General features: G+C 34.6%; 1 protein-coding gene across 5 annotated transcripts in view; it reads left to right on the top strand.

The window, feature by feature from the left end:
- Window positions 1-14,972, top strand: part of LOC139117538 (stAR-related lipid transfer protein 3-like) — a 68,746-nt gene that overhangs the window by 38,656 nt on the left and 15,118 nt on the right. For all 5 annotated transcript variants that reach the window (XM_070680748.1, XM_070680747.1, XM_070680745.1 and 2 more), the window contains exons 7-9: window positions 10,290-10,405; window positions 11,368-11,526; window positions 14,149-14,324. In XM_070680748.1, coding sequence (XP_070536849.1) covers window positions 10,290-10,405; window positions 11,368-11,526; window positions 14,149-14,324 — 451 coding nt within the window. The remainder of the gene's footprint in view (window positions 1-10,289; window positions 10,406-11,367; window positions 11,527-14,148; window positions 14,325-14,972) is intronic.

The raw sequence follows: 14,972 nt of genomic DNA, 5'->3' as shown, positions 1-14,972 counted from the left end.
GATGGGTATCCGTCCGGCGTCCGTCATCAGTCTGTATGTATGTATGTATGTATGTATGTATGTATGTATGTCCGTTTGTGAGGCGTCCGTCCACTCAAATATCTTGAGAACCGCAGTACTTACTGATTTGATATTTGTTGTGTAGATGAAAAATATGATTTTGAGAAACTGTTTTTTTAATTTTTGATATTGTTGAAAATAGGCAAATTAATGCCAAAAAAGGCGTTTTTGGTAAAAAATCTTCTCATAACCACTGGTCAGACAGCTTTGTTATTTGGTATACAGGTCCCTAGGGATACCCAATTTAGATTTGTTCAAATTGTGATGAAATATGCAAATGTGTAATTTTAAGGAATTTTTTTTGTCATTTTGTGTCAAAATTTGACTTACATTGTATGTAATTCTTGTACTGTTTAAACCATATCAATTCACCCAGAAAAAAATAATTGATATGATTTTAAATAATTGAATAATTAGGAAATCATCAAAGCCAAAATAATTTTAGTGTAGAATTATCAGAAAGTTCAACTTTTTTTGACAGTCATAGTGAAATGCTTACCATCTTGGAGGATTAAAACAACTTTCCTGAATCCCAACTTTGACATATTCTGAACCGTCATTTATTGTGCCCTGTATGGTATCTAAAAGAAATTGCTCATAATAGTTTGTCATGATAGGGTGGTCAAATAAATAGAGATAGAGAAAGTTCTAATTTCCATTTATGGTTGACTTGGTAAGGATAAAATAAAATTACTTTTGAGGAAAAAAATAGAGTGGTCAATTAAAAGAGTGGTCAAAGTGATAGGGTTTTTATGGTAAAGCTGGGCTGTAAGATTCCTCATGTGCTATTTATAGCAATTATGCAATCTGTGTAAACAGTGCAATGAAAGTGTTACATGATTCCTTATTATGCTTTTGATGACCTTGAACTTCTAAAGTTTCAAACATTTGTCTCTTCAGTGTGCTTTCTCTGAGTACCTACAGTCTCAACTTATTCAACAGAACTTACTTACAATGTTAATTTGAAAGTTAAAATGTGCTTGGTTAATAGGATGAAAATACTGATATTAAAAGGTAACCAGCTTAAGGTGGTTGGAAAGGCTAGAGCGTCAGTTATAAACTTCAACAAAACTATTAAAATATAAAAGTAGTCAACATTCTCTGTGGAATAAAAAAAACTAGACATTTGGGCACAAAGGCATTGCAGAGTTATAGCCTGTTAAAACTTCTGAAAAACTGACCAAATAAGAAGAAGTTGGGGAGTCCTTAGTGTATTAACTATGGTAGAGGTCCCCTAGCTTTTAATGAAATGTTTGAAAAGGGAAAGTCATTATTTGCTGTTTTTCAGGAAAGTTTGACAAGGTGGTGCTGGCATTCAGAGTGAGTGACTGCTATTGTAAATGCATTTTTAGATTTTTGAGTGTCAAAGAGGTGTAAAAGTGAGATTAACCAAAAAGGGCTGCAAATATGGCTTGTTTTCAACATTTTTGACAGAATAACAGTTTTCCTACATAATTGTATACCAATTTAATCCAACTTTGAAATGAGATATGGACATGGAATTTTTACAGCCTATTAACAAGGTTACAGATAAGATTTGTACGGCACAATTTTCCTGTATTTGAAGTACTTTTTGAAAAATCACATTTTGAAATTTGAAAGAATTTTTAATAATTTTTTGATATATAAACCCATGTAAAATCATAAAAACAAATTTTATTTACAAATCCTGCCGCACAAATCTTACAATAAATAGTGTCAACATATTTATAACTAATTTGGTAATATTAATACTATCCAATTATTATTAAATTCAAATATGTAAAAAAATATGAAAAATTAAATTTTAATATTTACTGGTGTCATATTTCAAAATCATGGCTGCAAATATACAATTTTTATATTCTTTGGAGAAAATATTAACTAAGGGAGTTATCCTGAAAATTTGAACTAAATATCTTGATTCTAACACTTGAAACTTGACATTAACTCTGAGAAAAGAATTGGTGCAAAAATAGCCTTTCCAACCACCTTAAGATTCTTTATAACCTGACAGATATGCTGTTTTTTTATGACGTAAATCTTGATTTAAGCAAGTCTTGTTTACTTTAATTAGAATGTAATTAACTCTCGTTTATTAGCTACTATAGACTAATATAGTCTATAGAAGCTATTGGGATGGATATCTGTCCGGCGTGCACTGTCAGTATGTATGTATGTATGTATGTATGTATTATGTATGTCCGTTTGTGAGGCGTCCGTCCTTTCATATTTGTTGTGTGGATAAAATATATGATTTTGAGAAACTCTTTTTATTAATTTTTTGATATTGTTGAAAATATGCAAATTGGCGCCAAAAAAGGCGTTTTTGGTAAAAAATCTTCTTCTTCATACCCACTGGTCAGACAGCTTTGTTATTTGGTATACAGGTCCCTAGGGATAACCCAACTTAGATTTGTTAAAATTGTGATGAAATATCTGTATTTTGACGGAAATTTTTTTTCCATCCTGAATGAGCTATCAAAGATATCCACCTTCATCAATACAGGTGTCACAAAAAGTTATTCTCTACATAACACAGCAGAGCTCTGTCAACTGTTGAGTCGCTTGTTTTTTCAAAACCGCTGGTCAGACAGCTTTAATATTTGGTTTACAGGTCCCTAGGATGACCTTAGTGAGATAATTCATACAGTCAGGAAATACTTAATTTTGTATCCATGTCTATAGTAGCTTCAGGGACTTTGGCACTATGTTTCTTTATGTGAAGCTACATTATCTGCATTAATGAGAGAGTTTTATGATCCATCTTACAAAGTTATAATTTGTAAATATAACAGGGCATATCTTGGTTTGATTGTTGTAATTTGACCGTATACAAACACTTTTGGCCATAGTACCACAAATTAAATCAAGAATATCGTAAAGTTTACCTTACCTTACCGTACCCATCAATGTTAGAGTGGAAGATGCTCCACTGCCACTCCTTACATTCCACTGAAATGTCATATTTTATATTTATGGCTTTGTGTGTTCATTAATCAATTGGAAGCAAGTGAATAACTATCGGTAGTTGGTACAACAGCAACGGAAGAGTACTGTACGTCACTGTACTGTTTTGCACTACTACCATTGTTGACGTTTGGCGAACATTACAATAGCTGTAAAATATATATATTCCCTTGCAATCTAGTGATATAAAATTGTATAATATTTCTCATACTATTGAGCCCATTTAAATTATGAAATTTTGCTCAATATATTCTCAATATGATCATACAGATGACAACATGTACAAATTATGAACATATTACTTACCAACAACATATTATCTACAACACATCACCAACAATGTGCTCAATATCAGGGGTTGTACTAACCATCTGACAGTGTCTAGACAACAGTACACTGTCTACACTATGCAGCGAGTGACTAGCTGAGTATGAATATGCATGTTGGTTTGTTTATAAAGATGTACCCAGGTGTACCAGTCTGGTGTCTTCTTACTGGACAGTGGTATAAACAAAAGCATCGCACCAGTGCCTGGCTTGTCAACTAGCATATCTTTATACAGCTCAAGTGCATTCTAATTGCTGTGACAGCCACACGGACATAGATTTCGGTACACCATTGCAATCAGGAGAGTGGTTGCCACAAGAACTTAATGCTGTAACTGTAGCTGTATGCTGTTACTAGCAACTATCACCTTAGGGACCAGGAACTCTACTGATTGAAATTTTGTTGGAAGGGATATGTTGTCCCTTTTAGTCACAGGCATGGGTTTTGATAAGCTCTGAGGGGAAAGTGATTCGGATGGGATAAATATTGATAGCTATCAGTGTTGTCCCTTTGAAATTAGAGCTATAAACATGCTTATTGTCATGATGAATTTTAGGAGCCATTTTGTGACAAAATAGGTTACAGACAGTGATAGTAGAGTTTCTCAAGAACATGTAACAGGTTTTGGTTACAGATATTCAAGGCAAGAATAAGTGGTGTTGAGACAATGAGAATAATATGCAAATGGTGATAATTTAGTCATCTTCATCAGAAGTTGCCAGGCCAGTTTTGACCAATTTTGAAATGATGTGGCTATGAGAATGAATTGTTTCCTGTGATGCTTGAGTAGCCCCATGAAATGTTACCAGGCCTAGCTAGGGGTTTGAAGAATTTGAAGTGAAACAGCCATAAGGGCAAGAATGACCTACAAATTGAGACAATTGAGTTGTGGCCATGAAATGTTGCCAGACCATGGCTTTGGTGAATTATGAGGTGACATGGCATGAAATATTAGTAGGCTATAGGTGGAATGAATTTCTACAATGATATGGCAATAAGAATATGCACTAGTGGCAGTTGATTTAATTCATGAAGCATGTATTCCCACTTACAGAACAATCTTAACAATCAATAAGCAAAGGCACAGGTGTAAAAACATACTTTATTTCATTAATGTACTTGCATATACAAAATCCTTGTGTTATGTTGCATGGAGGACTTCTATTATCATACACTGTATACAATGGTCTCAAGTTCTACACTTGACGAAACAACCATAGCAGGTCATAATTTCCACATAGAAATCACTCACCACCCACCATCCAGAAAACAATCCTTCTTGTTCTAAAGGCAAAAAATTTCGCTGATAAAAGTCTTAAGTGATACGTAGATAATTGTTTGGGCCATAAACCATCTTCAAACAGTCCACATTCATTGAGGTTTAATCTGTAAGGCATGAACTTCAAAAGATATTGTTCCCATAATCAGAGAAAAATCTCTTGCCATTTCTTAACTCTTGCAGGTCAAAGTAAAGTATTTAAAAGTAAAGCCTTTATTTAAATTATATCCCCTTTTGGATCTTGATATATAAATACAATAAATGTTCAACAACTATAACAGAACCAAACATTAATGAGATACTATATCCATAAGATCAGAGTTACAAAAAAGAATTTCTCAAAAATTTGATCAAAACAGCATGTCAATTCAGTCACAAGATATTAAAATAACAGCTGTGTTGAGTGAACCTTGCAGTGGACATTGATAAAAAAAATGCATATCGAAAATTGTTACCTTGGAAGTAAAAAATTAAATGCTATTTTCAAAAGCAGAAACTGAGAATAATTCACAGAATCAAAATTTGGTGAACAATTTACTTCCTTTCATGGCTAAGAAAAATAATACAATGTATTTCAAACAATAATGATATTCAAAATTGATTTCAAACAATAATGATATTCAAAATTGATGATACATAAACGTAACAGCTTAAGAACATATTAGTCCCATTTACTATACATTATCAATAATACCATTTTAAATATCTCTGTAGTACAAACCACTGTAATATTTTAAGGCTAATAATATTGATGGATTTGAAGAATGGGCATTGTATGCATTTATTTGACACACAAAAAACAGGTATCTCTTCTTGACTGTGATATGCCAAAGAATTTTGTGGTTTTAAATTTGCCAGAGTCAATGTTAATTTTTGAATTATATATCAAACAACTTGATCATTCTCCAGAAATTGTTTGATTACATATTGTCGTAGAAATCACTGATTATGTTTCAAAATCATTACTTTTAGACTGTGTAGTCCCTGAACAGCTGTGAAGTGTTTTTATTGGTCACATACAGGTTGCACAAACACTTTGATATTTTGGTTTTCAAGTACAACAACCTTACAAGGATCATCATCAGTGACTGCCAAAGCTTTTATATCTCCTAATCCATCCCATTCATTATCAACGCGACAAATGAAACGCCCACCCATTTCAAATTTCTGGATACGTCCCTTTTCACCCACATACACATACCTATTTTTGTCTATTGCAATACATGAGGAAGAGTTTAATTCACCATCACGCCTGCCATGACGACCAAAATGATACAAAAAATCACCATCTTGTGTAAACACTTGAATACGATGATTGTCACGGTCTGTAATAAACATTTTTCCTGTGCTTGATATGGTCAAAGATGTGAAGTCACTGAACTCACCCTGACCTTTACCTCTTGGTAACAAGATTGACTTTACATATTCTCCATGCTTGTCATATATATCAATGCCACTATGATTGCTCTCTTGTAGTATGTAAATATTGCCATTTGTTGGAAAAACAGCAATAGCTCTTACTTTGTAACGATCCTTTCTGATTTTGTTAAGTTTATCTCAGTAGTTTCTCCATTTTCATATTGAATTTCAAGTTCCAGGTGAGAAACCGGTCCATAACGTTGTAGTCCATGGACATTACCTCTATCTCGTGTTTCTTTTACACTGAAATATACTCCATCTGAACAAGCTATTGGATGTTTTTCAGTAGTTATTGTTTTTCTGAGTGCACCATCCATTGAAATGTGAAGGAATTTATTTGTCCCTAATGTGACAATGTCTCCAGTTTTATTAACTGCAAGTCCATAATATCCTGTACGTATGGATTCTTGTTCAAATGATCTACCCATCGTTTTCACCAATCCTTTAACATGTTGAATGATGATGGGTGAAGTAGGGAGTTCTTCATTCCTTATTGTCACATTCACCTGATAATTACCAAGCTCTTTCCTGTATACATGTGTCAGATAAGTACCATCGGTTTGATTGAAGACATCCATGGCTTCCTTTGATCCATCTGGTCTCAACAACTTGGCCTTGACCTCTTGTCTAGAGATGACACAATTACCGTCATCATCTCTGGTTGTGATCACTATTCTGACAGGTTTACCTTTCTCAGTAGACTCTATGTCGATAGTACACTTTTCAATGCAGACATCAGCATGCCGTACCAGTTGGCTGTTCATGTTGTTGAACTGTATATGAACTGCTGACTGCTCATTCTCATTGCCCTCTTTTAATCTGGTTTCCATGGAAATTAGTGTTTGTAATTGGTGTACTATGTTTTCTTTGGTAGAAAGAAGGTGGACAGCATTCCCATGATGCACCAGTGTCTCTACATAGTTACGTGTTCCTTTGATGTTTCCATGTGTCAATTCTAGTTTATCAATGTCTGCTTCAGCATCTTTCTTTTTCTGATTGTATTTTCTGTGTGCTTCATCAACCATTCTTTCTTCTTCTTCCCTTGTTTTCTTGATAATTTCTTCAGCTTTCCTCCGAATTTCTCTTTCTTCTTCCTTGCACCTGTCTTCCAGTTGGATGCATTCAGCCTTAACGGAGTCAAGGACGTGATCAATCTCCTCCTCCTTAACTTTCATTTTATCCACCATGTTTCTCAGTAGTGTGCGATACTCCTCAGCGACTACCTTCAAGTCACTGTGTGAGTGATCTGGGATTCTATGATTGACAATAGTACACCCTGTACAGACAGGTGTTTGACACGTGTTGCAGTAGAAAGTCACAAGTTGATCAGGATGAATGGTGCAGTATACATCTTTTACAATTACTGAGAGTTTAGAGGACTTCACTTGTGTGTACTCTTCAGTAGTAATGATGCGGTGAGATCTGAGTGCCCGGAAATTTTTGTATACTTTCACACAGTGATCACAGTTGAACTGTTGACAGTCTAGACATCGTTGAGTAGCTGTCTTATCTTCACAAACTTCACAAATCTCCACTTTCTCTGTAGAATCCATTCTTTGCTTGAATATTTCAATCAGGTTGGTCATAAAAAAGTTGTCTTTTAGTGTGGAGACTCCACCCTCTGGAAGTTGACATGCTGTAGAACATGTCGGACAAGTTAAGGATCCTTTCTTTTCAACAAGTGTGACTAGGCATTGTTGACAGAATGTATGTAGACATGGTAAAGTCTTTGGTGTCTTAAACTGTTCTAGACAAATACTGCATTGTAGAAAATCTTCACTAATTTGCTCCAGAACAGAAGTTCCTGCTGCAGACGCCATATCCACCCACTCACTTGCCACGTACTCATGACGTGGTACGTTTAAGATAATGCTAATTATTAATTTAGCAAGTCAGCATTTAAATGAGACTAATGTGTTTAGTGCTAACATTGCTTGTAGAACACCAGCCTAGGGAGTCAATACTGTAATTTTGCATGGTTTCAATGCGATAATTGGTTACTCATTGACCCAAACAAGGCAGACTGTTTAGGTCATGTGTTAACCTTCTTGTTTTCCTAATGACAGCAGGTTGCACATGCAAACAATTCTTGAAGCACTATGTAGCATACCGAACAAAGGTTACATGGTAACTTATCACATGGCAGTCTATATCAGATCCCAGTTCTGCTGAGCTCTGTTGATCCAACATGTCACAACTGCCATGAAACTAGCATCAATATATAATTAACTAGATGTTCTTCTGCTCATGCCAAAGCATGTAACAAACCAGAGCATTTGTGTCAAAGGTCAATTTCTTCATCTTTCTGTTTTATTCACATTTCTCCATATTTAAATGCATTTAAAAATTAAAAATATTTTGACATGTGGAGCATGACCTTCTGAATGTTTGGTGACTGTCACCAAATATATGTATCAAGTTAGTGTATCGGTAGATCAACTGTATAGTCTGATACCAAATATCAAGTCAGAGTAGATCAGCTGTGTATATGTTACCAAATATCAAGTCAGAGTAGATTAACTGTATAGTCTGTTACCAAATATCAAGTCAGAGTAGATCAGCTGTATAGTCTATTACCAAATATCAAATCAGAGTAGATCAGCAATCTGATTAAAATCAGATGTAGAGTACGGCGACGTCTTCTTATGCGTACGCGGTATTCTCTCGTTGTCGCCTCTGTGAGAGGCGACAGCAAGAGAAAACCGCACAAGTACAGAGACGTCGCCGTACTCTACATCTGATTTTAATCAGATTGTGTAGATCAGCTGTATAGCCTATTACCAAATATCAAATCAGAGTAGATCAGCTGTATAGTCTGTTACCAAATATCAAGTTAGAGTATCGGTAGATCAACTGTATAGTCTGATACCAAATATCAAGTCAGAGTAGATCAGCTGTATAGTATGTTACCAAATATCAAGTCAGAGTAGATCAGCTGTATAGTCTGTGTCTTGACACAAGCCAGCATTTTAATCAGAATTGTTACTGAATCACAGAGAAAAGTAGTTGTCATTTTTCACTCCTCTAATGTAAAGTACAATGTGCCTTACATGTACCGTAGGCTTGCAGTGAGACACTACTCATGCTTCATTAATTAATTTCAAAATTGTCAATATGTCGTCATTTACATTTATAAATATCATCTTTATTTCAAAGTATTTTGATGCCGCAACAGATCATACCTCACAACAAACATTGTACACACCTTTCCATAAAGTGCTGCAAGCTATGTAAAGTCTCAGTTGTAAAGTATATACCTGTTGTTAGATCTAATAAATGGCATATACTTTTAAGCTAAATGTAACAACTTTCTTTGGTATAAATAGTTGAGGAATATATTTATTGATCAGATAGAGGCCCTCTTTCCATAATCCTCTACTGCACATGTGATGGAGGGACTGTGGTCAAGAGTACTAGAAGTATTCGTTTTCTGCTACACTGTTTAGTTTCTCATTTTTCTGATTCAGATTTTCCTTAAAATCCCTTACTGTAACATCTTTATTGTCAATGTCTTGTACCCCTTAAGAGTAAATGCCTAATGCAATGATAACTTGGAAAAGAAAATTTTTTTCTTAAGAAAATTTTTTTCTTGTTCTTTATGTTGGAAAAATTTTCAAATTTATGGTAGCTGACTGTGCTTATGCACAGTTGAATTGGGTTTTATCAAACAGAAAATTATTGTTTTAGTCTGTATGTCAAGCTACATTATCTTCTTTAGAGAAAGAGAGTTTCTTGATCCATCATACAAAGGTATATTCAATTTGTAAATATAACAGGGCACTTCTTGGTTTCTTTGTTCATTTGATAGCTGTAATACAGTGTTGTATCGTGTCTTATTGTACTTAGAAATTTGACAGTTTCTTACATATACCGGTACATGTACTTTTGGCCACCTGTTGTACAGTGCAAATGAAATCAAGAATGTTGTAAATTTTACCTTACCTATACCCACAGACAGTGGAATGGAAGACACTCCACTGTCTTTGCCTTGCCTTATCTTGAAGTCCATACTACATGTAAACTTAGTAACAACTTATTTTGAAAATTGATGACTACTGAGGACACATAAGCTATCTAATCATGAGAAATAATGGTGCTGGACAGAAATACCTATATCTATTCTTATGTGGATTGTTTACATGGTAAATTCTTTATGAATCAGTTCATTAAAAAAGTTCTGTATTGATTTAGATTGATATAACTCCAAGCATTTTGAATCAGAAATAATTTCAAGATGTTTGATTTGTTTTCACAGGTAGTGAAAGTGAAAGTGAAGTTGACAGTGATGAGAATGGCCATAAGAAAGGATTTCATTCACTTCCAACCAGTCGCAGTGCTAGCTTTACAAATCTACATCTATTTGAACCCAAGGTAAGATTATTTTGCACCCTATCAGCTCGAGACCCAAGGTAAATTTCCTGTAGTGATCAAATCAGGATTGGACCAAATATTCCTATTCTGAGACAATAAGTGGCACAAATTTTGACAAGAATTATATCAATCTGAGTATCAGTACCAGTACTTAACCCTCAGAGCGGTGCATTTTTTCCCGCGAAAATTATAGTATGTAACATTTTACAAATTTTGTGAATTTTTCAGTAATTTTTTAACAATTTTGGACCAGGAATATCACATTTTATTGACTTCAGATTTTTATCAAAATTTTAGCAAAAATTAGAAAAAAATTGACTGGTGTGTAGTTTGATATAGGCAACAAAAATTGACTTTGGCACTCAAAGGGTTAATAAAGTTTCAAGCAAGTTTTTAGCCAGTAATACAAACAACATCCACTGTAAAGTATTTGTTTTCAAAAGTCTGTGACCAAATGCTAATCCCAGTAGGATTACTAATATTTTAACATGACACACTTAAAGGTTTGTCATCTTACTGATTGACACTAATCTAGGGAGTCCACAGGCAGTAAGGCACACTTTGTACTCCAACATGCCATACATTCACTACCAGTTTTCAAACACAGCCAAACTCCCTAGCTTGGTTGACAAATTGCCACAAATGAACATATAATCTTCCAGACAAAGTCTTCACAATGCCTTCAAATAGCCTGTGCTATTGGTTGTATCATAATTGTGTTGAATCCATGCATATTGTAGATTTAATTATTGACTGTTGGTAACATGATTTTTATGAAAGGAGAAGTGTAATTTTTAATAATATGTCTGATATGCATGGCAAGAAAGTGATTTGTTTATGATAGACATCTAATGTTCTGCTTTGATATTGACCAAACTTATCAATGCTTGTTGTAATGTCCATACCAATGTGTTATCTGTGTTATACATTTTGTGTATATGCTATCACTTCATCTTTATCAGGATCAAGAGTATTATCGCAAGGGTAAGGACTCCATGGAAAAACTTTTACAAATTCTAAAAACTGAAGATGGATGGAAGCTTGAAAAGGAGAATGGTACTGGTGTTACTGTGTATGCAAGAGATTTTGGAGAGTCAATAGGAAGACTTTACAAAATGCAGGTAAGTATAGCGCCCTCACGGGGCCTAAGTAATGCCACCAAACAGCCCACTAATCAGTGCATAAAGTAGACAAAAAATCCAGGTGGAAAGTTTTATGTTACATTTGTAGAAGTAAATGTTTTCATGTTTAGAACACATGTTGTTGCATTCTTCAGTGAAAATAGAGATATCAAGAGAATGATGTAGGGTGTAAGACAAATAGAAACTTTAGTTGTTTGCATAATGAATACAATAGACTATGTGTCGTAGTTGATGTGTATAATACTGAATAGAAAAGAAATGCCAGTATGCCTTACTTTACTCAACAATAATAGCAGAATTTTATTTTACTATTATGTGACAATACTATGCTTGCTCTAAACTACATGTCAGAAATAGGCCCCTGAACTTGCATTAGGCTGCGTTCACAAAAAACAGTTAGGGGGGGGGGGGGGGGGGGCTGGAGGAATTCAGGGGGGGATTCAAAAATTTTGGGGGTAGTGGAGGGGGGACTTGAAAATTTTGCTCTACCTGTAGGGGGGACTTGAAAATTTTTGGGTCCCTTTTGAGTTTTACATTTTCCAATTCCAAGTTTTTGTAGGTAATTCAATGAAAAATGAATACCATTTTTTATGTCATCAAAATGTTGTAATGTTAGTTATAATTTAACAAAATCTAGAACCATTTTGTCACATTTCATGACTATCTCAAAAAAATCTAAACTTGTGATTTGTCGTAAAAAACAAACTTGAGCCTCGTTACAGGGCAGAAGCTGCAACTGTTAATGATTTCTGCAATATTTCTATGCAATATAACAACTACAGTTTCTTGCTATCTCCCTACAGCATGCTCAAACACACAATATTTAGTTTGTCGATAAAGCCTGTATATATAAATATAAATATGTATTTGGTGATAATTTAATTGGAGTCCAGACTGACAGTCAGTTGTCAGTGATACAAGTGCATGGTACACATACATAGGCTGTGATAGCAAGCTGAATACTAGACAATTCAACATGCTGTAGGGAGTAGAACAAGAACGCAGTTGTAAAACTGAACAAAAATATTGCCAAAATTATCAAAGTTAATACAGCTACTGCCTACGGGTAGTGTCACTATCAGATACTACCCTGCTACTGCAGTGTCACTGTCACTGCATACCTGAACAGTGACAGAGACAGCTCTGACTCTGATGTACATGGTAGTTGAAGAAGAGTTTTGGTCAAATGACACTCATGACAGTGAAACTCACTTGTACACAAGATCAGACCAGAGAGCAACACAACATGGAAGAAAACATAAAAATGTTTGAATTCTGGCATATGAGAATAATCAAATATTAAAGAAAAAAGATGGGGTCACCATGCTTGATTTTCTAAATTTTCACACTCTTATTATAAAATGATACAGAAGTAAAACTTTGAATAGTAAAGACTAAAGGAAAAAATATGTGACCAAATGGAATTATTTATTTTTTAACCAAATTTGCAATTATCACACCCAAAATTTCAGAGATTAAAACATTTATTTGATGGAATATTTTAATCTTCGGGTATTGTCAATTTTGAGTAGCATCCAATTCATATGTCTTGTAGTTTTGAAACAATTTTTTGGTAGGTCACTGTGCAATATGGCAATTAGCCAGAATTCACAATTTTCCTACTCTCTCATGATTGCATTTTGTGTGCTCTTCAACAGGAGCAATTGACCTGGCCAGAGTTGGTTTAACTCAAGTTGGCTTTTAGACCAATAAATCTAAAAAATTCACTGATGCATTTAAAGAACTTGCCTTGGGAATATGACTATACTGTGTTTATACAGGTAGTGTTGAACACCTGTGAGCAGAACGGCGCAATAGATGTTTATTTTTTCTGCGCAAAAAATCCTTGACAAATATGCGGGCCTATGATAGTTGGGGGGGGGGACTTGAAAAATTTTGACCATATAGAGGGGGGGGCATTTGAAAATTTTTAGGGTACTTAGGGGGGGATCTGAAAAAAAAATAAGATTTCAATCGAGATTCCTCCAGCCCCCCCCTAATCGTTATTTGTGAACGCAGCCTTATTATCCTATCTCCAAACATCACATGCATGTTGGGAACAGACCCCTTAACTTGCATTATTATACCATCTTTGAACATCACCCTGTTGGGAACAGACCCCTTAACTTGCATTATTATCCTATCTCCAAACATCACATACATGTTGGGAACAGGCCCCTGAATGTCCATTATTATACCTTCTCCAAACATTACATGCAAAATGATGATGATGTCCACTTGTTTGCAACTTTTATCATATCATATAAATGGTACACTATATAGGTATTTTATTGGATACAAGACCTTCCCTTTGAAAGTTAATTATCACAAATAAAAGCAAGGTGATTGTTTACCATGATATATATTTTTGTTGTAATTTCAATAATTTTCCTGTTAGGGATTATACATCAAGTATTTTCACTTGCAGTTTGTATTCTTGCATACCAAAGCATAACACTTAATTGTTGGAGCTTGCATTTGATTGGTGTACCATTTAGATTGAATTCTTATCCCACAGTGGGTCTTCTAGACGGCAGCAGAATTGAATACATGTACACATTTGATATAATAACACAGACCTCTGTGTGTTTGGCACAACAGGGAATCATTGAAATAGATGCAAGGTGCTTATTTGAAGAATTATTTTACAAATTAGAAGACTCTCCAAAGTGGAATCCAACTGTTTCAGATGCTAAAATACTACACACAATTGATGACCACACAGATATATCATACAACCAGGCAGCAGAAGCACCAGGAGGAATTGTCTCCACAAGGTAAACACAATGTTTGGTCACTTTGAATAATCCATAGTCAACCGATTGTGTGCTTTCTTGGTTCACTTGAATGCCCTCTGTGAAGCCTTTGCTAATACTGAAAGTACATGGCAAGCAATGACTTTTTCTCTCAGATCTCATCAGATCTTAGAAACATTGTCATTTGTGCATTTGAATACCAATGTTCAATCCTTGTCTGTGAATGTCAATTGTAGTTTATTTAGCAAAGAAATTCATTGTCTGGTTATTCATACCTCAGAAATAATACTTTATCATGGTTGTTAAGGTTGCACTTTATCATGATTCTTATGGTTGTTTGCGTCTCAAAAGTGACAAGAATTAAACTTTTGCTCAAACATTCCTCAAGCAAACTTTCAACCATTCTTTTTCAAAATCAAGAATAAAAATCAGGGGTAACCAGGCAAATTTAGTACTAGAGAGTACTAGAGAAGAAAAATACTCATAATTTTAAATAATGATAATTGAAATTCAAAATGGCCACCAACCCTGTGTTATCTCTATGGCGGAAAAATAAAATTTCCAATTTTTAGCTCATATTTGGTATGTATATAAATACCAAAAAGAGCTTAAATGGTGAGCCGGTGGCATCTGTATATAAGTATGTATGTATGTATGTATGTATGTATG

The sequence above is a fragment of the Ptychodera flava genome, chromosome 18, assembly GCF_041260155.1.
Source record: "Ptychodera flava strain L36383 chromosome 18, AS_Pfla_20210202, whole genome shotgun sequence".
NCBI lineage: Eukaryota > Metazoa > Hemichordata > Enteropneusta > Ptychoderidae > Ptychodera > Ptychodera flava.
The sequence above is the reverse complement of the archived record's forward strand: the minus strand, read 5'-3'. Positions and strand labels throughout refer to the sequence as shown.